The 24422-nt window shown below is 39.4% G+C and overlaps 1 protein-coding gene across 2 annotated transcripts; it reads right to left on the reverse strand.

Annotated features, from left to right (window-relative positions):
- Nucleotides 1–536: 536 nt before the first annotated feature.
- On the reverse strand, nucleotides 537–23140 carry LOC131137384 (SLIT-ROBO Rho GTPase-activating protein 3-like). 2 transcript variants are annotated; one of them, XM_058085284.1, is made up of 24 exons: nucleotides 22997–23140; nucleotides 17405–17667; nucleotides 14198–14369; nucleotides 13957–14119; nucleotides 13506–13568; nucleotides 13228–13401; nucleotides 13014–13142; nucleotides 12721–12942; nucleotides 12547–12648; nucleotides 12264–12452; nucleotides 11346–11430; nucleotides 11240–11267; nucleotides 10571–10598; nucleotides 9240–9300; nucleotides 7922–7999; nucleotides 7706–7834; nucleotides 7435–7540; nucleotides 6008–6235; nucleotides 5549–5604; nucleotides 5285–5456; nucleotides 5067–5156; nucleotides 4824–4931; nucleotides 3391–3496; nucleotides 537–3195 (listed from the first exon to the last, which is right to left on the reverse strand). In XM_058085284.1, the coding sequence occupies exons 2-24, from the start codon at nucleotides 17472–17474 to the stop codon at nucleotides 2980–2982; spliced, it is 2775 nt and encodes a 924-aa protein (XP_057941267.1). In that variant the 5' UTR covers nucleotides 17475–17667; nucleotides 22997–23140; the 3' UTR covers nucleotides 537–2979. The 2 variants fall into 2 exon arrangements, with proteins under 2 accessions (XP_057941267.1, XP_057941266.1); XM_058085283.1 differs by lacking the exon at nucleotides 10571–10598 and adding an exon at nucleotides 10904–11000.
- Nucleotides 23141–24422: the final 1282 nt, after the last annotated feature.

The following is a 24422-nucleotide window of genomic DNA, read 5'->3' on the forward strand; positions in this document are numbered from 1 at the left end:
TTATTTACATTTGTATTCAACTATCTGATCACAAGCCCAAAAGGAGTAGGCTGAAGCAAAAGCTTGTAAATGCCTACCCCTTTTTGCAAGATATAATCATGTTCATGCCACATTTTTGTTTTCCCCTGTTATTATTATCATTGTAATATTAATATTGTCATTATGATTATCATTATTATCATTATTGTTATAATCTTTATCATTATAACCATTATTATCGTTATTATCACCATTATTCTAATCATCATTAATATTACCATTTTCATCATTATAGTTGTAACAATTTTGGGATTTTTTAAAATTATTTAATTTTACAGATTTAATTGATTAAACAAAATAAATACAACTGATAATATATAAATATTACACATATTAGGTTGTACTGTACTGTATTATTGTACTGTATGTCCTTCAAAGCTAGTTTCAGATAAAATTATTTCGTGCAACCACTTACAATAATGCAATTATGTTCATTCCACAAAATGTTTTTCAGTATATACTTAAAATGAGGCAAAAATGAGGACAAAACCTTAAAATTCATCACTCCATCATCCTTTATTGTCATCATATGTTCTTTTTTTAATCACATGTATACGTTGATACTTTAAATCTAGTGACATTACCAATGAAGTCCAAACCAATTATGTAAAACAAACTGAATGTTTCACCTTAATGTTTCTACTTAAACGCAACAGAAAGGGGGACATAATGTAAAACCATCTCAAACCCTCTTGAATCGCACCAATGTTAGCAGATCAGAGTGAGTTTTCAAAACTTTGCGGCAGGATTCACAGTTTCAATCAGAGGAGGTCACATGACTTGTCCTCTTGACGTGAGGGCAGTTGAGGCTCTTGTACATCCAAGCAAAATCAACTGACTTATGAAATCTTCCAAAGGCAAACCTGAGTTTAGCCCATCTTGACGCTGCAAAGCCCTGAGTTTTGCCTTGTAGGCTATGTGTCACATATGAAAGGGAATGTCATCATCATCTTCTTGAGTTTGTCTAATCACTGCATGCTACTATTAAATACTGCAATGTCAACGCTAACATCTCTTAAGTCACATGTTGTAGAAAAAAAAGTGAAAAGAAAGCATGGAGGCACTCCTTTTTTCCCCTCTTTAACTCACATAACAATGAACCTTGTCAAATCTGCCACTGAAGAGCAGTGTATATCTTTTGTTGACATGTTTAAAAGCATTATCGCTGTTTATTACAGAGGAGTATTAGAGCCACACTGATATAATAATATAATAATGCTATAAATAACTTTGGAATTGTGACTATAAAATCAAAAGATCGCAATTTTATGAGAATAAATGTATACTGAGAAATTGATAATTTTACAAGAATTAAGTTGTAATAATACAACATATTTGGCTTTAAATGTGGGACTACACATCATATAAAAATATTGTCTTATTTTTATAAGAATAAAAGTGTATTTGTACGAGAGAAAAATAACAATTTCAACAAAAATAAAGGCATAATAACACAAGAAAAAGGTATAATATTGAAGTTTCAATGTTATGAAAAAAAACCACAATGTTACAGGAATAAAATTAGAATATTATGACAAAAAAACACAACTTTATGAGAATAAAAGTGCAATAGCACCAGAAAAAAAATTGAGCCAAAAAGTGATGCAACTTTCTATACCGCTTCTCCTCATTAGGATCAGGGGTGAGCTGGAGCCTACCCCATCTAATGTTGTAATATTATTGTTTTTAAAAACTAATGTTACAGAAATAAAAGTTGTATAATCAGAAGAAAATATTTGTTATTTTATGAGATCTAATTCATAATATAATAGGGTTGTGGGTATGCTGGAGCCTATCCCAGCTATCTTTGGGCAAGAGGTGGGCATACATTAATTGTAATATGAGAATTTTTTTTTAAGTGAGTGAAGTTTAAATTATACATACAGTGTAAGTGGGAATATGGCAATAAAGTCTGAGTTTTTATGAGAAGAAAGTTATTATTTGCAAAAACACACCCTTATTCTAATAGTAATACATAATATAATATTTTGGTCTTTTCAGTGTGGCTCTAATTCACCTTCATTGACAACACATCCCTGATTCTCCAAATGAGGAGTCCAAAAAATAGACCTGTATGTACATTTAGAAATGAAAAGAGCAAAGAGAAGCTGTAAAACACACTGCAAGACATACTGCAATACAGCACCATGTGGTACTATGAGATGGCACAGACGTAAATATTAGGGGTGCAACAATACATGTATCTGTATCGAGCCATTCGAGGATGGTGTCATGGTTCGCAAGTGGATTTAACTGATACGCAGTTTTATGTGACCCTTTTTTCTTTTCAGAACATGCTGCGTACACTTCAGCCCCATTACAAGATTCCTTCTAGAACCTAGTATTTAACCTATACCACTGTTTTTGTTTTGAAGTGGGCCTTTCATTTAAGTTATTTTTGTGTTTACATCCATGTAAAATGTACTAATTATTGAATTAATTAACTGATTCACCATTTTTTTTCAACCCAGCCGCTTGCTCCCAAAGACGTATTTATACATCTTTTTGCAGGAGAGGCACAAAGAGGTGATGATGCAACTCCACAATAGAAGAGAGCATGTTTGGTGCAGTTTTTAGCGGAAAAAAACAGCCACAAGTAGCCACATAGGAGCACGGCTTGCATCTTTCCCATTTAAATGCAATACCTAATCCGCAACAATCAGGAAGTGAAAAGAGTTCAGTTTAGTTCAGTTGCGAATATGAAAATTGTAAATAGTTCATGGTGTTATATTTGTATAATTTAAATACAATTCAAATTAAAAAAGGCAAAGGCATTTATTTTTTGTATTGAAAAAGTATTGAACCGCAACACTAACATATCAAATCGAACCGTGAAATACATGTATTGTTGCACCCCTAGTAAATATATATACATTTATCCTAAAAACAAACCAAGATATTCCCAGAATGCAACAACAGCATTAAATCACCCATCCAATCTCAGTCCACCGGCCGAAAAAGGGCTCGTCCTCGGATACCGAAGCCCACTTTTTTGGCAGTAGGGGCCGCTTGAGGGAGGGGAGAGGAAGTTAAGGAAGAAGTAGAAGGAGGAAGAGAAGCGGGGGGAGCCACGGCGCCGAGCGTAGGCGCTTGCATGGGAGGCTGGCGAGACAGGAGCTCCTTGAACACCGAGTTCATCTGGCGACTGATCATGTCCTGAGGGCCAGAAAGAGACACAAGCAAATTAATATCAGGACACATATGAGGAAAAATCCAGCTTCTATTGGATGAATTGTTACACCCCGAGTCATAATGCATTGGTTGCCTCTGAGATGACAAACAATTAGTGTTCTTCTCGGAAGACAGCCTGAGTGTGTTACTATTTACAAACGTGAGAAAAACACCTCCTACCTTGTCAACAGCACTAGTCCTATCTGGCTGAGCAAATGCAGGTCTCTCCACGGGTTTGAACCCAGCCTGTCTCACAGTGTCCAGAGTGTGTCTTCGCTCCTGAGACCTGAGAGACAAGCAACAACAAAAAAAATGCTCATAGTAGAGGCAGAGGTGCAGATTGTAGTTGGACCTGGTCATGTGATTGAAGTTGTTGATGAGGGGCATGTTCAATTATTTTAATAAAAAAAAAAAAAACCTTTATTTACGCAGGCAAGCTATTTAAGAACAAATTCTTATTTACAAATGCAGCCTGAACAAAGAGCAAAAGCACTTTGATGGGAGAGGGGAGTGCTGAAACAACGTTATATAAAATTACAAATATCACTACAGTAAATATGTACAATACATACAACACAAAAGCATCAAACAACAACATTAAAGCAATGGGATATAGTGTATTATTATGATATTATTATGATATTAATATATATTATATATAATATATATTATATATATAATTATAATAATTCATAATTTCATTTTTAACTTCATATAATAGTTAAAAATGTTTAAAGGTCTATTGGAATTCATGTTTTTATAAGATTTTGTATACGTTGTTAAAAAGTGTACTTCCCCTTTAAGAGATACAGATACTTCCTGGTTCACATTTAGCACTTGAGACTTAGAAGGCATACGGTTTTCTTACCTCTTTCGTCTATTTTTAGATATTTGGAAACTATTGTGCTAGCCAGCTATTTTGTTTGTATTCTTGGAAATAAACGTGGAGAAAATAAGAACAACGTTATATAAAATTACAAATATCAATACAGTAAATATGTACAATATATACAATACAAAAGCATCAAACAACAACATTAAAGCAATGGGATATAGTGTATTATTATTATATTAATATATATATTACATATATATGAATTATATATTAATTATTATAATTATATAAGTGCAAAGAAGTGTAATAATTCATAATTTCATTTTTAACTTCATATAATAGTTAATAATGTTTAAAGGTCAATTGGAATTCATGTTTTTATAAGATTTTGTATACGTTGTTAAAAAGTGTACTTCCCCTTTAAGAGTGCATCGAGCAGATACTGATACTTCTTGGTTCACATTTAGCACGTGAGACTTAGAAGGCATACGGTTTTCTTACCTCTTTTGTCTATTTTTAGTTATTTGAAAACTATTGTGCTAGCCAGCTATTTTGTTTCTATTCTTAGAAATACACTTGGAGATTTTTTAAATATTTTTTCCATACAAACAAAACGCTCTCCTGTGTGGTTTTGTGGAGCTACAGCTGATAAAACCTGTGGAGTTCAATTTATGGCAATAGACTGATGTATAAGCCAAAGCTAAATGCTACCAAGCTAATCCAACCTCTACACTCCTGTCATGACGCTTATTGTGTGTAAGATGTGTATCAATCTTACACAGGCAGATGTCTTGTAGCCGGGGAGGTTGGCGGCTTTCGACCAGGACTCCCATCGCTGCCTCTCTGTCGCCCTGGCAACGAAGCGCCGTCGCTGTTTACTCGCATCCTGTCATAAGGCACACTAGGGAACTTTAGAACTTTTTGGACGCCTACTGTACTGGACACCTACTTGCTAAATCCATCTGGTGCTTGTTTATGTGTCGTTATCTGTGTAATGGAGGTATAATGTATTTGTTCATACCGAACCGTGTTCTCTGTATGGGGATCCTCTACTGTTAGATTTCCGGTGCTTCCTCCTCCTCCTCCTTCGTCTCTTTTCCCTTTCTCTGGACTGCGGGAGCACAATAAAAAGGTTTATTTGAAAATTAGTGCTGTCAAGAGATTAATTAATTATTGATCTAATTAATCTATTTTTGATCACTAGGTTGCATTATGTTATTACAGTATATTATAGCTCACCCTTCCAGCACGCTGATGTACTTGTGTGGGATCAGTCCTTTGACCCCTCCAGCTTCGCCCCTCCACCAATCACACGAGGCCTTGCTGTGAAGAATGAGGAGTTCTCCCTGCTTGAACGACAGCTCCGCCGGCGACCTCGCCACATAGTCGAATATTGCCACAGCTTCCCATTCTGTACACACATTCATATTCATTTGTGTGGGGAGTGATGTGAGTTTCCCTTGTGTGTGTGTGTGTGTGTGTGTGTGTGTTTGTTCTCCTCACCATCCTCACTGGGCATGTGCTCAGGCTCTCCATCTCCTTCCTCTGTGATTGGTTCACTGCAGACAAGCCACAAAGTGAACATTAATTAATAAGGCACATTAATGTGTTAATTGAAAAACAATATAATAACAATACTAGAATACTGCAGGAAAATCAAGTCACATGAATGCACCACCTAGTGACCAAAAACATGGTTGGTAGATTTTATCCATGAGGAGACTTGAAGCAGCAAGAAAGCGAAGTTACGACGTATAGCATACATTAACACTATCAATTCCTAACACTCTTTTGGCAGTGCTTGCAGAAAATACTTTGATGTGGCATCAAATTCACTTAATAAGCCAGAGGATAATCCAAAAAAAGAAGCTGCTTGACACACTTTAAATCCTCTCCAATTGGATATTAAATATCATTCACTCATGTCACACAGAAGAAGTCAGGAAAAAAAAAAACGCTCACCAGTACTCCTGCTCAAGAGTCATGTGCTTCTCATAGATGGGACCAGGCAATTCTGATTGGCTGGGGAAGATGATGTCATGCTGCAGGATCATGGTTTTGACAAGGTCATTGACCTGTGGCTGCCTAGCGACAGCATCGTCTGAATCAAGTCCCCTCAGCAGGCTGGGTCCGAAGCAAACGGCCAGGTTGTAGGGCTGCATCATGTTCTCGTCACTGTACTGCGTCACGCTGGGGGGAAACATGCAAAAATGCCATTGTAATACCATTGCGGAGGAGGGGGGAAAGATGATAATGTCCCACATGGGTCAACACGTTCTCATGAGAAGATAGTCGAGGCGCTGAATTGACACTGTTTTTTTTTGTGCACAAATGGTTGCAGTGAGAAAAACATGGTCTGCAGCAGACAACTATAAATAATCTCATGAGAACTAGCCGACCAGAAACTCATTTTTCCCCGTTTTACTGTCTTTAAATGAGAGAAAAAAAACAATTTCAATATTATGAAAAAAATCACATCAGAATAAATGTATACTGAGAAATTTATAATTTTACAAGAATTAAGTTTTTGTCATTAAATGTGGTAATACACATCGTATAAAAATATTATCCTATTTTATGAGAATAAAAGTGTATTTTTATGAGAGAAAAATAACAATTTCAACAAAATAAAAAATAGCACAACATAAAGGTATAATATTGAAATAATAAAATTTCTATATTATGAAAAAAATCATATCAGAATAAATGTATACTGAGAAATCTATAATTTTACAAGAGTTTTTGTAATTTTTGTCTTTAAATGTGGGAATACAAATATTATCCTATTTTTTATAATTTTTTTTATAAGAATAAAACAATTTCAACAAAATTAAAGGCATAATAGCACAAGAAAAGGGTATGATATTGAAATAACAAAATGTCTATATTATGAAAAAAATCACAATGTTACAGGGATAAAATTAGAATATTATGAGAAAAAACAAATAAAAGTGCAATAACACCATAATAATACTATAAATAACTTTGGAATTGTGACTATAAATTCAAAAGATCACACTTTTATGAGAATAAATGTATACTGAGAAATTTATAATTTTACAAGAGTTAAGTTTTTGTCATTTTTGTCTGTAAATGTGGGAATACACATCGTATAACAATATTATCCTATTTTTTTAAGAATAAAAGTGTATTTGTACTAGAGAAAAATAACAATTTCAGCAAAATTAATAGCATTATAGTACAAGAAAAAGTTATAATATTGAAATAATAAAATTTCTATATTATGAAATTGAAAATCACAATTTTAAAGGAATAAAATTAGAATATTATGAGAAAAAAAACCAAAAGTGCAATAACACCAAAAAAAATGCAGACAACTATAAATAATCTCATGAGAACTAGCTGACCAGAAACACATGTCAACTCACTGATTGAGGAACGCAAACAGGTATCGCATCACAATGAGGAGAGGCCGTGGGAAGGCGGAGACAATTGCCTTAATCTGTGCAGCTTTCTCTGTAATGCTCTCGATTTCTGAATTTGTGGGATTAAAAAATATAAAAATTGAGGGAGGAAAAGGAAAGAACTAGCAACTACATGTGGAATAAGGAGGTGAAAACACATTTCAGTATGCATAAGTAGTATATAAACAACACAATGGAAGCATGTCTGGCGACAAAGAGACAAGAAGGGTCTTACGGACACACTCCAGCAGAGGCAGGTAGCTGTCATAGGGGAAAAGAGGAGGCTCAAGGCCCCTGAAGTAAAGCTTCAACACCCCAGCCACAGAGTCCAGATCACACTCGCTGTCTGACAAAGGGTCTTCTCCTATATGGGGGGGTGCAGGAAGCGTATGACCCAATATAAAACCCAATTGCTTTTTCTGTGTTTGTGTTATGTTTATGTCAGATTTACCTTGCTCAAATGCATCCTTGATCAGATTAACTTCTCTCTGTGACCCAGGAACTCGGAATATACCTTCATGGTGGAGACCTGGAACACAAAAACACTTATAGGAAGAAAGTAATGGTAATGGTTTTATTTCATTTGAACATGCATCAGATTACAATTGAATGCATCACATAATCAGTTCACAGTTCCACACGTCCAAAAGGAGTAGGAAGAAGCAAAGCTTATTAAATCCTACCCCTCCATCTGGTACTTTTACAATCAGTAACTGTTACATTTGTTCACTTCCTGCTTTCCTAATACAGTTGAAGTTTTTTTTTTAATAATTTACCTCGTACCAAAGTACAAGGTGGTATGACCATACAATGACATAATGTCATAAATTGTTACACAATCAGTAACTGTTACATTTGTTCACTTCCTGCTTTCCTAATATAGTTTAAGTTTTTTTTGTTTATTATTTTTTTAATTTTTTGTGCCCCGTACCGAAGTAGGAGGTGATATGACCATCCAATGACATAGTGGGTACCATAGTAAGTGTCAATATAGTGATATATATAGCACATCATGACTGGTTCAAGACTCTTCATCCTTGTATTTAGCAAACATCAACTGCTTGTATTGTTTCTTGAATTGGCTCATCGTTGTGCATTGTTTGACTTCCTTACTCAATCCATTCCATAGTTTGATTCCACATGCTGAAATGCTATGGCTTTTTAACGTAGTCCTAGCATATAAGTGTTTCAAATGTAGTTCTTCCCTGAGATCATATTTCTTCTCTCTTGTAGAGAAGTATTGGATGACATTTTTATGGAATTGGTTATTTTTAGTCTTATGCATTATTTTAGCTTTTTGAAGATGAACTATATCAGCAAGTTGAAGTATTTGTGATTTTAGAAATAAGGAGTTAGTATGTTCTCTGTAGGCGGCATTATGAATTATCCTTACTGACCTTTTTTGCAGTACATTTAGCGAGTGAAGATTGCTTTTATAGTTATTAGCCCATATTTCCACACAATAAGTAAGATATGGTAGAACCAGAGAGCAATAAAGAGTGTGGAGTGATTTCTGATTGAGAACAAATTTTGCTTTGTTCAATACCGAAATATTTCTGGCCACCTTAGTATGTTGTATAAAGTACACTTTTATAGTGAAATATATGACGTCTCCCTATGTTGGTCTAGTAGGGACGACATTGCACTGAAAGAGAACAGAAGGGTTCCATCTTTGTCATCCAACTTAAGGGCCACACAGCAATGTCTGACATCACGACAGAAGCTATCTCAGCATGGTTTATGGCTAATGTCATGAAAAATGGTCTCACCGTGAAGGTTTATAAAGCGGATGCAGCTCTCAACCACCACAGGGATCTGCTGGCCGGAGCTCTGGTTGAGAGAAAAGAGAATTTTAGAGTCAGAAGATGTGAGGAATGAAATCTACAGTATCACTACAGCCGTGGTAGAAAACAAAATGTGCAAATAAGGTGCAACATGAAGAGAGGAATGAGGAATAAGCAAAATGTGAAGGTTGAAATCCTACTGGGAGTCCGTAATTAAATCAGGACAGGTTTTTTTTTTTTTATTGTTCATAAATGTTTCATTTATTTTCAAAAGTGTTCCAACTTATGAATGCACAAATAGTAAACTGGAACTTTAACGGCCACATTTTCTAATGGGGGTGTTTATTTATTCAACTGCAGAGAGCACCAGACATGTTCTGGGGCGAAGATTTAATTGCATGTAATACATATTTATAATAATATTAGATGAGTAAGTAAATAAACAATGTCACCTTGTAAGAAAAACTACATTAATAGTGTTTTCAAGTGCAGCATCCTTGATACTGATACTGATATGTTCACTATCTCTCCTCTGGACATGCCTGAACCATCTCAGTCTGGCCTCTGTGACTTTATCTCCAAGGCCTCTAACATGTAATGTCTCTCTGATGTACTCATTCCTGATCCTATCCATCCTGGTCACTCCCAATGACAACCTCAGCTGCTGGTGAGGAACATTCATTCATTCATTTTCTACCGCTTATCCTCACAAGGGTCACGGAGGGTGTTGGAGCCTATCCCAGCTGTCTTCGGGTGAGAGGCGAGGTACAGCCAATCACAGGGCACATATAAACAAACAACCATTCACACTCACATTCATACCTATGGAAAATTTGGAGTCGCCAATTAACCTAGCATGTTTTTGGAATGTGGGAGGAAACCGGAGTACCTGGAGAAAACCCAAGTACGGGGGAGAACATGCCAACTGATCCTATCCATCCTGGTCACTCCCAATGAGAACATCAGCATCCTCATTTCTGCTACCTGTCTTTTCCTCAGTGGCACTTTGGTCTCTAGACCAAACAACATCGCTGGTCTCACTACAGTTTTGTATACCTTTACTTTCATTTTAGCTGAAACTCTTAATAAGATGCATTTATAACATACTTAAGAATACATTAATAAAATATCATACTTACAAAATATATGTTTCAAATATAATATGTATTGAAATGAATAAAATAAATATTAACGCAGTGGCCAGGGCGAGATTCCTTTCTCTTGAATGCTTTTAACATAAAATTCTGGTTAAATCTGATAGAGGTCATGACCTCATTTGTCCTGAATGGTCGCACCTCTAGATAAGAGTTTGGTACCTGTGTGCGAGACATTCTTCTTCTTCTTCTACAGCAAAGCACAGCAGAAAGAGAAACAGCAGAGGTAAGAAAAAGGACTAAAGATTTAAAAGCAGTGGTGCAAGTGCACATAAGCACACACACACAAAAGCGAAAAGAGTCGCAAGAGAGAGGAGGCAATGGAGACACAAGCACATTTTAATCCCTTTTTAGAAGAGGGGAAACGAATAAAAGAGGGGAAATGGATTGAAAGGACCATAAATAAGCCATAAGCGTGACAATACCTGCAGAGTCAGGGGCAGTGTGTGCAGGTCTGCAGCAAACAAAAACAATCCATTTGTGCATTTGTGTTACCTGCATGTAGGACAGTATATCTGTGGTGAAGAGTGTGTGGCAAAATTGGGAAACAGGTCTGGACTTCCGTATGCGTGCCGAGTGAGCATAGTGAATTCTGGGAAGTACATAATGAAGTGTAACATTGGCATTTTTGTTTGTGGGTATTAACACAGACTGTAATGATGCTTGCTAATTGCAGCTATTAGTCACACTCCACTGCAGCAGTCCCCATTGAAAAAAAAAAAAACGGTTTGTTATGTAATGGAATATGGCTCAAAATGGCCTCAGTGCTCTCCTCCCTCCATGCCTCTTTCAGTCACACTTTTACTTTTCCCAATGAAGATGCTTTTTTACCTGGAGGGGTCTGTGTTGACTGCCTCCGCTGGAGAAAAGAAACATAAAAAAATGATTTTCACAGCTTTAAAGTGTGGTTAGGCTTTGTGATGTGGTGTAAAAGTACCTTTCTGTATGGCATCATGGAGTAGATCATGTTTGGCTTGAAGTTTGGAAGTCAGAGAGCTACTGGTGAGGAACTCCTTTACTTTCTATAACAAAAAAAAACACTTGCATGTAATACATATTTATAATAATATTAGATAAGTAAGTAAATAAACAAATACATTAATAAAGTGTTTTCAAGTGCAGCATCCATCTACCAATATATTCACTATCTCTCCTCTGGACATGTCCCAACCATCTCAGTCTGGCCTCTGTGACTTTATCTCCAAGGCCTCTAACATGTAATGCCCCTCTGATGTACTTGTTCCTGATCCTATCCATCCTGGTCACTCCCAATGAGAACATTCATTCATTTTCTACCGCTTATCCTCACGAGGGTCGCGGAGGGTGCTGGAGCCTATCCCAGCTGTCTTCGAACGAGAGGCGGGGTACAGCCAATCACAGGGCACATATAGACAAACAACCATTCACACTCACATTCATACCTATGGACAATTTGGAGTCGCCAATTAACCTAGCATGTTTTTGGGAATGTGGGAGGAAACCGGAGTACCCGGAGAAACCCCACAAATGCACGGGGAGAACATGCAAACTCCACACAGAGATGGCCGAGGGTGGAATTGAACTCGGGTCTCCTAGCTGTGAGGCCTGCGCACTAACCACTCGTCCAAAAATTTCGAGATGCCACAAAATAGGTGGCAATGCCTTACAACAAAACATCAAATGAATAATAATAAAACTAAAGTAAACTAAAGTAAACTAAAGTAAACTAAAGTAAACTAAAGTAAACTAAATGAAACTAAAGTAAACTAAACTAAAATAATGATTTGGAGTACATGAGAAATTGGAAAGAAAAAAATCATTCTCTTTTACGGTGGTCATTTCTTTTACAGGATACTTACTGTATGTATTTACTCACTGTAAAATAGTATGTCTCAGTCTCTTGCTGATTGGCTCGACGCTTGGCAAGGGCAAGTTTTGGGGCTGTGGCGCCTCCTCCAGGGGGCTCGTGCGATAGGCTGCTGGGCACGTCAGGTGAGGGGTTGCAGTCGCTGTCACACATACAGTCCAGCAGGGCGGTCAGTGTCGCTTTGAGTGTTTTACTGACCTGCAATATGGATAACATAAGGTTGGATAGATTGTTGTTGTTGGGTTAGGATAGTATGGATGTATGAATTATAGATTAGCGAAGGTCATCTCACCTCCTCTGTTTCCAATGTGACAGCAGCTAGTCGAGACTGAAGCTGCTGAAATCTGGTCTCCAGTTCATACCTCACCTGGCTCTCCGCACTCACCTCGCACACCTTAATTAACACAGTCAAACATGACATGCCAATCAAATGTAATGGTATGTTGTTTTCATAGAGACTTGCTACCTGGTCGCCCTCATGAGGGTGGTAGTTGAACCTAAAGGGGAGACAGAAGGCAGAGTCGTGCTGCTGAAGCAGCGCATCTCTGTCTCCGCCCTGGTCCAGTGACGTCACGGCAGACTCCAGCTGTTTAAGCCCCGCCTCTTCAGTCTTCTGGATGCGCCACCTGCTGGCCAAGTAGCACTTCATGACTCTCTCCACAGACGGATGGAAACCCAGGTCGCAGCACTGGTCAGAGGAACACAGAAAGCATGAATGACATCGATGTGATGAATGATAGTGGAATGGTTGTTTCTTACATCAATGAGAGTGCTGACATCTTGCAGGTAGTACTTGTTCATCGCTGCATTGGCTGCAGCAAGATTGAGCAGGTAATCATTGCGGGCTTTGGTGCATTTTAGCTGGGTCTCCTGCACTCTGCCATGTCTCTGCACACATGTGCAAAGAAAATTGTTTTAAATACTATTCAGTGAAGGATATTTTTCCCTCTCATGCCAATAAATACAAACTCACCTTCTCCATCAATCTCTCCATCTTCTTGACAGAGCTCCGCCTCTGTCCTCCTGATTGGCCGAGGCCGAGCTCAGCAGACTTGCCCGTGTGTCTCTCCTCTAAACGCTCAGCCTCCTTCAGTTTGCCCTCGGCTATCAGGCAGTCGGTGTGGTACTGGTTGTACGTTTTCAAAGCCTTCATCACCATGTAACACATGTGCATGTCATCATCCTTGTCGATCGTCATGGTTACATTATTTGCGTTGTTAATCATTGAGGACAAAAATGAGAAATGCTCACGGTTTGCAGCTCAGTGGTGACCTTAAGTAGCTCATCCTGCATTTGGATTCCAACCTCTTTGCTCTAGTAGTAGTACACAAAAAAACATATAGTGGATAACTGCACATTCACAGCTGCAAATTCATTAATTTAAAGAGGATCTATTATGTTTGTAATGAGCCTTGAAAGAAGTTTAGGATGGCTCAAAATACTCTGTTTCAAAAGGCGTGGTCTAACTGCCCCTTTGTGATGTCACAGAGGGACAGACTTCTTTATATATAAACTTTCTACCCTCCGCTAAGCGCTGCTCTGCTGTTTACTTGCTAGCAATACCTCTGGAACCTTTGAACCGATTATGGACAAGTGACGGCATTTCATATCCGAAAGGTCATAGGTCATCTTTGACATGACATCATCTGCAGCCTTTACTTGTGGAGAGGCGCAAAGTAAATGAAATAAAAGTCTCACTCACCCGTTTGTGTAGTCGATGCGAGTCCTCCGTACTGTGCGCTAAATGCTGTGTTAGCATATTACAGCAGGTGTCGCCCAACGCCGAATGCTCGCGACTCTCCAAACGCGTCTGAGTGAGCAAAACGGACCAGACTTGACATACCGACTGGCCCCACTGCTCCTTCCTGGAGAACGGAGGGCGTCATCTTCACGACAACTCCTTATGACCAAGAACGCATTTATACCATATATTGCATACTCACTTCTTAGTCTTGTGCGTGAACCTTTCGGTGAGTTTATCCAGAGCGCGTGCGTATTCTGCTTCGATATCCCCCCGTCGACGGAGGAATTCTGACAGGTCTGAGAGTTGCTGCTGTTTCACTTCCACCTGGGAGTCCAAAATCTTGATCTGGTCAGTCAGCTGGGCCCGCAGGTCTAAGACACAACAACATACAAATGTTAAAACACTGACACCATAAATGAAACCGGAACGGAACTGTGATAATAACCATAGACCCACATATTGAACTGACTGAGCTCAATTTAGTAGATCCCGATACCAATATCGCCCATTTTTATGCTGATATTGGGCCGATAATTATCAGTGACCGATTTTAACAACCGTACAAAATATGACTGGACAAACTACATTTTTTAAATGTGTTTTTAATTTTTTTTTTTGTCACACATATTGACATTAAACAATATTATCAACAAATTTGGAGACCAAATAAACCACTAATGTTATGTGAATATATAACAATGATAATAATGAGGGATGTTCCAATTAGGATTTTGCTAAGCAGATTTGCTCTGCCAGGGACAAGTGTAAGCTACACCTTACCTGCTATATGAATTATTATTATTATTTTATTTTTTTTCATTTGATGTTTTGTTGTAAGGCATTGCCACCTACTTCGTGGCATCTTGAACCAAATTTTTGGACAAGTGGTTAGCGCGCAGGCCACACAGCTAGGACACCCGAGTTCGATTCCACCCTCAGCCATCTCTGTGTGGAGTTTGCATGTTCTCCCCGTGCATGCGTGGGTTTTCTCCGGGTACTCCGGTTTCCTCCCACATTCCAAAAACATGCTAGGTTAATTGGCGACTCCAAATTGTCCATAGGTATGAATGTGAGTGTGAATGGTTGTCTTTATGTGCCCTGTTATTGGCTGGCCACCAGTCCAGGGTGTACCCCGCCTGTCGTCTGAAGACAGCTGGGATAGGCTCCAGCACCCCCGCAACCCTCATGAGGATAAGCGGTAGAAAATGAATGAATGAATTAATGATGTTTTGTTGCAAATTTGGAGCGACCAGACAGGAGCAGGAGGGGATAGAAATGGAAAAAAGAAAACAAAGGCGGGAGTGCGGGGAAAAGAGGGGGACTGTATATGTAGACAATTGAGGTCAATTACAGTACTTTTAGCTAATATTTTTATATTATATTAGCTATAGCTATTATTGGCTCCATTAATGACTCTAAATTTGCATGGCAATGAAAAGTAAATAATCAAACAGTTGTTTAGTCATATGCTATTTATTCATAGACTCTGTTTCAGGGGGAATAAACAAATAAAAGTCATTTGTGTCTGACTGTGTTCCATGGAGCAATTACTTCCACTCTGCTAACTCATACTAACCCAAAATAACCTCATATTCGACTCGAGTGAGCAAACTCAGCATGGCCTGGTGCTGCACATGAGATTTGAAAAGGCCAATAAAGTCATCATTGTCTCCGATCAAAACTGTCTATGCTTCAGTTTTCATAGCCAGCTTTCACATCCTCCCTACCCCATCTCTCCTTTTCCTTCTTCCTTTCATTTTGGGGCATACACAGCCCCGAGCTGACTGGATGAGAGCAGACAGCATTGCTAATACTGACTATAAATACATCCTTGTAGTACAGTACACAGCCAGTGAGCCATGGAATGCTCCCTCCGAAACCCAGCATATAAAACACACACACACATAAAGTACACACTGCGTGTGTGTGATGTCAATATTGATTCATGTGTTGGCTTCCATTAAATAATGTCTTACAAGGGTTATTGAGATGGAACGTTTTACACGGCTCATCGGGAAGCTCCAAATCACGTTACACGCACAAGGACAGTCACACGCATGTTGTCAAAATAGTCATTCATTAATTTATTTTCTACTGCAGGGGGTGCTGGAGGCTATCCCAGCTACCAGCTGTTTTCGAGCGAGAGGCGGGGTACACCCTGGATTGATCGCCAGCCAATCACAGGGCACATATAGACAAACAACCATTCACACTCACATTCATACCTATGGACAATTTGGAGTCGCCAATTAACCTAGCATGTTTTTGGAATGTGGGAGGAAACCGCAGTACCCGGAGAAAACCCACGCATGGATGGGGAGAACATGCAAACTGATCCTATCCATCCTGGTCACTCCCAATGAGAACATCAGCATCATCATATCTGCTACCTCCAGTTCTGCTACCTGTCTTTTCCTCACTGGCACTGTCTCTAGACCAAACAACAGGGAGAACATGCAAACTCCGCCAAGGGTGGAATTGAACTCGAGTTTCCTAGCTGTGAGGCCTCCGTGCTAACCACTCGACCACCGTGCAGGCATGAGTAATACAATCGGCCTTCATTTATCGCGGTTAATTGGTTCCAGATGCGACCATGGTATGTGAATATTAATAAAATATTGCACTATGAATGAACAAAAAATGACTGAAAAGTAATCCGCATATTCAAAAACCATTTAATGATCATTCATTCATTCATTTTCTACCTCATTCATTACTTTTTCCTCACGAGGGTCGCGGGGGTGCTGGAGCCTATACCAGCTGTCTCCGGGTGGCGAGATGTGGGGTACACCCTGGACTGGTGGCCAGCCAATCACAGGGCACATATAGACAAACAACCATTCACACTCACATTCATACCTATGGACAATTTGGAGTCGCCAATTAACCTAGCATGTTTTTGGAATGTGGGAGGAAACCGACGCATGCTCGGGGAGAACATGCAAATCCACGCATGGATGGGGAGAATATGCAATCTGATCCTATCCATCCTGGTCACTCCCAATGAGAACATCAGCATCATCATATCTGCTACCTCCAGTTCTGCTACCTGTTTTTTCCTCATTGGCACTGTCTCTAGATCAAACAACGGGGAGAACATGCAAACTCCGCCAAGGGTGGAATTGAACTCGGGTTTCCTAGCTATGAGGCCTCCGTGCTAACCACTCGACCACCGTGCAGCCATGAGTAATACAATCGCATTTATCGCAGTTAATTGGTTCCAGATGTGACCGTAGTATGTGAATATTAATAAAATATTGCACTATGAATAAACAAAAAATGACTGAAAAGTAATTTGCATATTCAAAACCCATTTAATGATCATTACGCTTGTTATTGCTGATATTGTACAACACAAAGATAGTGTTTTAGTGTGTCCGTGACAAAAGCATGCACTGTCACTCACCTTTCATCTGGGATTCATACTCGGCCAGACTGCCCTTCTCCCTCCTCAGTTTTCCATGTGCTGTCATCATCTTTGCTCGTCTCTTCCCAACGACCTCTTCTTCTTTAACCTTCCAACCACAGGGCCCCGCACGGTCTCTACGGTCTGTGACCTTTCCCCCAATGGCCGTTTAATTGACCTACAGCTGCACACAACGCAGCGGCATCATCAGCGTAGATCGGCCGGATGTGTCCATGGGTTGTCGATCAATAGGCTGGATTGGCCTGGGATAGAAAGAAGAGGGGATCATGTCGAGAGGAAGGGGACAGCTGGGTGCAAGAGAGGGAGATTTATGGTGAGCCCGATGAGAAAATGAGAGAGCGAGGAAGCAATTGAGGCCAGGGCAACAAGAGCGAAAGGGACAGTGACATGGAAGAAGTGATATTTAGTAGGAGGGGACAGTCTGATGGGGGGGCCAAGCCACTGAATGGACAGTGGCAGGACACTGTGATGAAGAGGGTGATGACGGAGGAGGAACGGAGGGGGGTGGGGGATGGGATGATGAGAGGTGATGAGTAACAACAGTAATGAAAGACATTCAGTGCCGCAAGGTCGGGGATGTCCATGGAGAAGAAAACGAGCAAATTCAAGATGGTATTAGTCACAATATGCTCTTAGTCACATGGTATGATGTTCTTTTTGGGCAGGTTTAGTAGTATAGTCCAAATTCCACAGACTCTATTTGTATTAATTTGTAATTAACTCAACAGCCGTTTTTCACATCCTGCAAAATTGAGGTATGAAAGGATAAATACGGGCTAAAAATATGTAATCTTACACTGTAAAGTACTTTTTTTTTATAGAGAAGTAGGCACAGACAACCTCACACTGTAAAAAAAAAATATATATATATATATATTTACACTTGCCACATCCTGTGTCTCAACAGGTTTCCGCTACTCTGCAATGAGCATCTAAGTGTGCCAGCGTGACAGGAAGCGTCACACTATATCAATGAGTGGAACATGAAACTCGCAGCAAAGTATTTTTTACTATTCTGATTAAAAAGCTTCAATTTTATCCCCCCCCCCTGCGGTTCAAAGCTCACAGCTACAGAAAGCAATTGAAAAGTTAATGGAGAATTACAGTGAATAAATGAGGGAATGATTTCCCTCTCTGCGGAGGACACCGAGACCTTGGAGGAGCCTCGGAGGCCTTCATCAGCGCATGTCCTTAATCGGCACAGAACCGAGTAAAAGATCTGTCTGGGAGAGGAGAGAAAGTGTGAGGGACTTAATAATTCTGGGGAGAAATAAAAAAAAAAAAAAAAGGACATTGTCGGTGGAGAATTTATAGTCGGTTTAGGAAAGTATCCTATGGTCTTCTTCTGGTGAACAGAAAGCTGATTTGTTCTTCTAATTGAAGAAAAAGTGATGTCAGATGTAACACAGGATATGTTGTAAGATGGAAAGAGCATGTTTTTGGTTGATAGTATCTCCTGACAAGGAACTATACCAAACTTGTACTTGTACTTGTGTTGTAAGCAGGGGTGTCACTTGGTTCTGAGGACAGGGGTGGCTTAGCCCCCTGGAGATGCACAGGATATGAATGAATGTAGTAGACATAAAAAAAAATCCAAAAAACAAATAATAAACAAGAACCGGCATATAACTTTCCCACTTTTGGACAGATTTAGTAGAGATACTCAATTGTTTTAGGCCACCATTAAATGTACACAAGTACACACAATCTACGCTGCAAAACCTCTGCTCAAGCTCTGCAACTATCAATTATATAATAATCATTATTATATTATTAATTAGCCTATTATTATTACTATCATCATTATTTTTCTTCTGATTATTACTACTACTACTAGTAGTAGGCTAGTATTAGCCTGCTTTTGCCCTATTATATAAAATTTCTTTTGTAAAATAATAATAATAATAATAATAATACATTAATTTTAAAAATCAATAAAAAATATAAAATTATTTAGTGGGGCTTAAGAACCATTAAATTGACACAAGTACACACAATCTACACTGCAAAACCGCTGCTCAAGCTCTGCAACCATTCTGTCCAGTGGGCAGTGATCAATTATATAATAATCATTATTATTTTATTAATTAGCCTATTATTATTACTATCATCATTATTCTTCTTCTGATTATTACTACTATTACTTGTAGTAGTAGTAGGCTAGTATTAGCCTGCTTATTAGCCTGCTTTTTCCCGATTATATGAAATTTGTCAGAGATTTTTTTGTAAAAAAAAAAAAAAATCTAGAAAAAAATATAAAAAAAATATAAAAAAATCTAGAAAAATTATCAAATTATTTAGGGTGGCTTAAGAACATTTTCGGGTGCCTGAATCCCCCTAAAATAGGCCTAATGACGCCACTGGTTGTAAGACATGAATGTCAAACCTAATTTAGTTGGATTGTGGGCACAATGAGGGTTAGCTTTTTATAAACCATTTAATTGGGTACACGTTTTGTAGAAAATTATAGTCATTTTAAGATTGATACAGTTATGCACTCCCTGACATTGTATGGAGTGCATACGTGCACATAGACAAAGTTCACATTTTTATCCTTTGGAAAATATTTTTCCCAGGATATTTTTCCCCAATATTTTGCCACTTTTCAATGCAGCGTATCGGAGAAGAGCAGGTGTTTGCACAAGGCTAGCCATCCAGTGTGTCATAACACTGAATACACATGAGAACATGTTGAAATGTGCTTCCCTGCAGCTGCATTGCCTCAAACAGCTGCCTACTCCCACCAAATGACAATAAAGTTCTGATGCATGCAGGATAAATGATCTCACTTCCTAATTATTTCTGAAATGTGTGATCAGATGCCTCTTTGTACGGTTAGGTCACTGAGATGTCACCCACATCTCTTACCGATGAGATGTTCTTAAAAGGCATGGCATGGAGAGTGGATGTGTAGGGGGTGGGAAATGTTTACAGCAATAAACTTCCATCTCCTGTCTGCTAGGAAGCCTTTAAGGGTCCCCAAGGGAGCATGCTCTAAAGGCAGTGTGCTTTCCTTGATGTTGCCTTTTACCCATACATCTCTGCAACAGCTCACTGAGCATATCACCATGATACAGATATAATAAGGCTGGTCTCACTCTTGACCATGTATAATCTCTTTTTAAGAACATATTTACTTCTTTTTTTAAAGCCACAAAATATGGCAACAAAATCTGCATGTTTTATTATTATTAATTATTATTATCATTTTAAGTTTTACTATCCTATAAAACATATCAAAGTTGAATGCCTGATGTCATTCGCTTGTGCTTACTATGGTTGCAGGTATGCTGGAGCCTATCCCAGCTGTCTTCAGGCGAGAGGCGGGGTACACCCTGGACTGGTCGCCAGCCAATCACAGGGCACATATAGACAAACAACCATTCACACTCACATTCATACCTATGGACAATTTGGAGTCGCCAATTAACCTAGCATGTTTTTGGAATGTGGGAGGAAACCGGAGTACCCGGAGAAAACCCACACATGCACGGGGAGAACATGCAAACTCCACACAGATATGGCCGATGGTGGAATTGAATTTGGGTCCACTTGCTGTGAGGCCTGCGCGCTAACCACTCGTCATTAGTCTGTGCACTGTTTTTACTTTTTACAGCACTTTGGGCAGTTAACTGTTGCAAATGTGCTATATAAATACATTCGACCTTGACCTTGACCTAATAATCGTTCACTATCACAGACTGAACACACACCACGGGGATGACGTCAAACATTTGTAATAAAATTGACAAAATTAAAAGCAAAGAGCTTCGTATTTGGAAGGGATATTTTTCTTCCATCTTACCAGATGCCTGTCAGTGCTTTGGCACAGCAGCAGAATGCTACTGAAGGCAGCCCAAAAAAGGAGGATCATTTACAGTGTTTATGTTTGTGGAAGGCATAGCTGAAGGTGATGTTTAAAAAATGTCCAAAGTGCAGTAGTTTGAGACTTACTGTGAGTGAGAAATATAGAAATTACCCACAAGAAATGCCAATGTGCCACTGAGCAAGGCATTAAATACCCAATGTTCCTGCAATTTGTTCACTACTTAACCTCACAACACTATGGGATGGCAGTTGTTTAGTTTGTAAAGACAAGGTTGAAGGTTTGAGACTCACTGTGAGTGAGAAAGGCCAATGTACCAGTGAGCAAGGCATTGAATACCCAATGTTCCAACAATTAGTTCAGTACTTAACCTCACAACACTGTGGGATGGCAGTTGTTCAGTTTGTACAAAGGACAAGGTTGAAGGTTTGAGACTCACTGTGAGTGAGAAATATAGAAATTACCCACAAGAAATGCCAATGTACCAGTGAGCAAGGCATTAAATACCCAATGTTCCTGCAATTTGTTCACTACTTAACCTCACAACACTGTGGGATGGCAGTTGATTAGTTTGTAAGGACAAGATTGAAGGTTTGAGACTCACTGCAAGTGAGAAAGGCATATGTACCACTGAGCAAGGCATTAAATACCCAATGTTCCTGTAATTCGTTCGCTACTTAACCTCACAACACTATGGGGTGATGCATGTTCGTTCCAAAAGACGGGGTTTGTGGTTCAAAACTGTTATGTAAACATTGAAAATTAGGACCGACCCCCTACAGACAGGTTAGAGACATGCTAGTTCATTTCCCAAACACTGTCTAGTTGCCCTCCACTAACTGCTCTGGGTCAGGTCACAGTTGCAGAATTGCCCTAACACTGTGGGGTGGCAGATGTCCCTAAGGACGGACTGCTTGAAAGATGCTAGTTAATTTCCTGAACACTGTCACAGTCTAATGGTTTGAGGCCGCACTGTTGCAGGATCAAACCCTTTTTGGGTGCTACACAGTTGTACACGGCTCCACGAGCCACTCCAATCTACAGTAAAAGGACTTGGCTTTGGACTGGAGGGCCGCATGTCAACGTGACATATGTAAACTGGAACCAGTTGCTGGATAGAGACCAGGTCACTTCTTGTCCTTGAGCAAGGCACTGAACAGCCAACTGGCTTGGGGCACCGCATTGTTGTGCAGCCCTAAATCTCGACTTGTGAGTGTAAATTGCAACAAGGGAATCTATTTACGTCTTCGTTCTTTTCTCTATTTTGGGTTGGAAAGAAAATATATTATTTTTACGACCCATAACAGTGTTTTTTATTGCACTGCAACGCAGAAACAGACAATGAATCCCAGTCGTCTGTGTTGTCGATGCTTACTTTGTGTCGTCAACAGCTAAAATTCTAGACGGGGACGATGCCGTTGAAGGATGATGCGGTGTGTTGGCTTCTATTTACACTTGCCATAAATCACCTCCTGTGACCAATGAGAGACCGTGGCACTGCTCCACACAATGGCCACAAAAAACACCACCAAAGCCTATATACACACACACACAAACACACACACAGTGAAGATCATGCACACATATTACATAATGGGTACCCTTAAGAGTCAGCACGTGTCAGCTATAAACCACTGAAGTATAGAAATAAATATAAAGTCATTCACTTTGCAGGTACACAATGTAAATAAAGACAGAAACACACACACATAAACACACACACACAGGGTGTCAGCGTTGCCTACCTCACTTTGTGCTGGCTCTTTCTATCTTTTCCTCAGATCTCTCCTCCCATCCCTCGTTCTCTTCATGGCACAGACAGCAACAGAGAGAGACGTGTGTTTGAATCTGACAGATTTCTCTCAGTACTCTCACTCTCCATCCCTCCCCCTTTTCCTCCCCCCTCCTCTCTCTCTCTCACACACACATCTCAGACTCAAAAACAGCCCTCCCTCCTTTTTTTTTCTTCCTTCTCCTATCAAATACGCTAAATAGCCTCCCTGCTCGCACCAGAGATGCTCGGCTCCTCCCGTTTCCCTGCCTCTCTGCCTCATGAAGCCACACAAGACCACGCCCACCGCGTTTCTCTCCTCCGGGCGGCTATAAATACGGCTGCTGCTATGAATATACCATCGGTTCTCCCTCAGCATCCCTCGCTCTGGATACCACCCTCCCTGCATCCAAGCTTTCATCCCCCCCTTTTTTTTCCTCTCACACACACCCACACAAATGTTATTGTGATGACCTTGTATTATTTACCCCCACCATCACCTGACTGCATCCGTTACACACACACAGTGATGGATGCAATAAGCCACAAACACACACACACACACATATAAACAAACATGTGTGTTTTTGTTCATTTCCTGTCTATGAGCCTTGCAAGCAGCTTACACCGATTACAGGACTGTAAACACAACACTGCACATGCATGCATTCTTTGACCTTTTCTATCGACAGCTTTCACAGTATCATAAAATGATTCATCACTTTATACAACGTATTTATGAATCAATGCAAATCTTGCTACATTGAACGTGTATACAACTAATAGAATATATTGTCCACATCTTTAAAGCATTGTGTCAAGATGGAGGTTACCAACATCTGGTGCAGACGCCTCATATGCACCTAGGGTACACTTAACACGGAATCAAAGCTTCTTCCGCAGGCTATATAGCATGTCACGCGCGTAATTAATCCGCGGATTGCCCGGCAACGTGCTCTAACGCCATAAAAGTGGCACAGAGATGCACTAATCCAGAAGAAGAAGAGGAGGAGTAAGGAGCTCTCTCTCTCTCTCTCTCTCTCTCATTAGCTTTTATTATTATTATGTCTTATACTATGTTGCTGCAGACAGAGAGACATGCTGTGATGTCATATAAGGGCCTTTTTATTGTTTAAAGGATAGATGATACTGCAGATATGACATGTATGTACCTATCAATACATGATAAAATTGATAATTTTTCAGTTCTCTATGATTATTTTCAAGAATCTCTGTGGGGTTTTTTTTTTATATTGTATATACTGTTTACAAACCCAGGGATAAAGTAAAGGAAAAAAAGCCCAAGGATTTGAATGACAGACAATGAAAATTCTGCCTAAGTATCTAATTCGGGGGAGATGCACAGGATATGAGTGAATGTAGTAAACATTAAAAAAAAA

This window comes from Doryrhamphus excisus, chromosome 10, assembly GCF_030265055.1.
Source record: "Doryrhamphus excisus isolate RoL2022-K1 chromosome 10, RoL_Dexc_1.0, whole genome shotgun sequence".
In the NCBI taxonomy this organism is placed as follows: Eukaryota; Metazoa; Chordata; class Actinopteri; order Syngnathiformes; family Syngnathidae; genus Doryrhamphus; species Doryrhamphus excisus.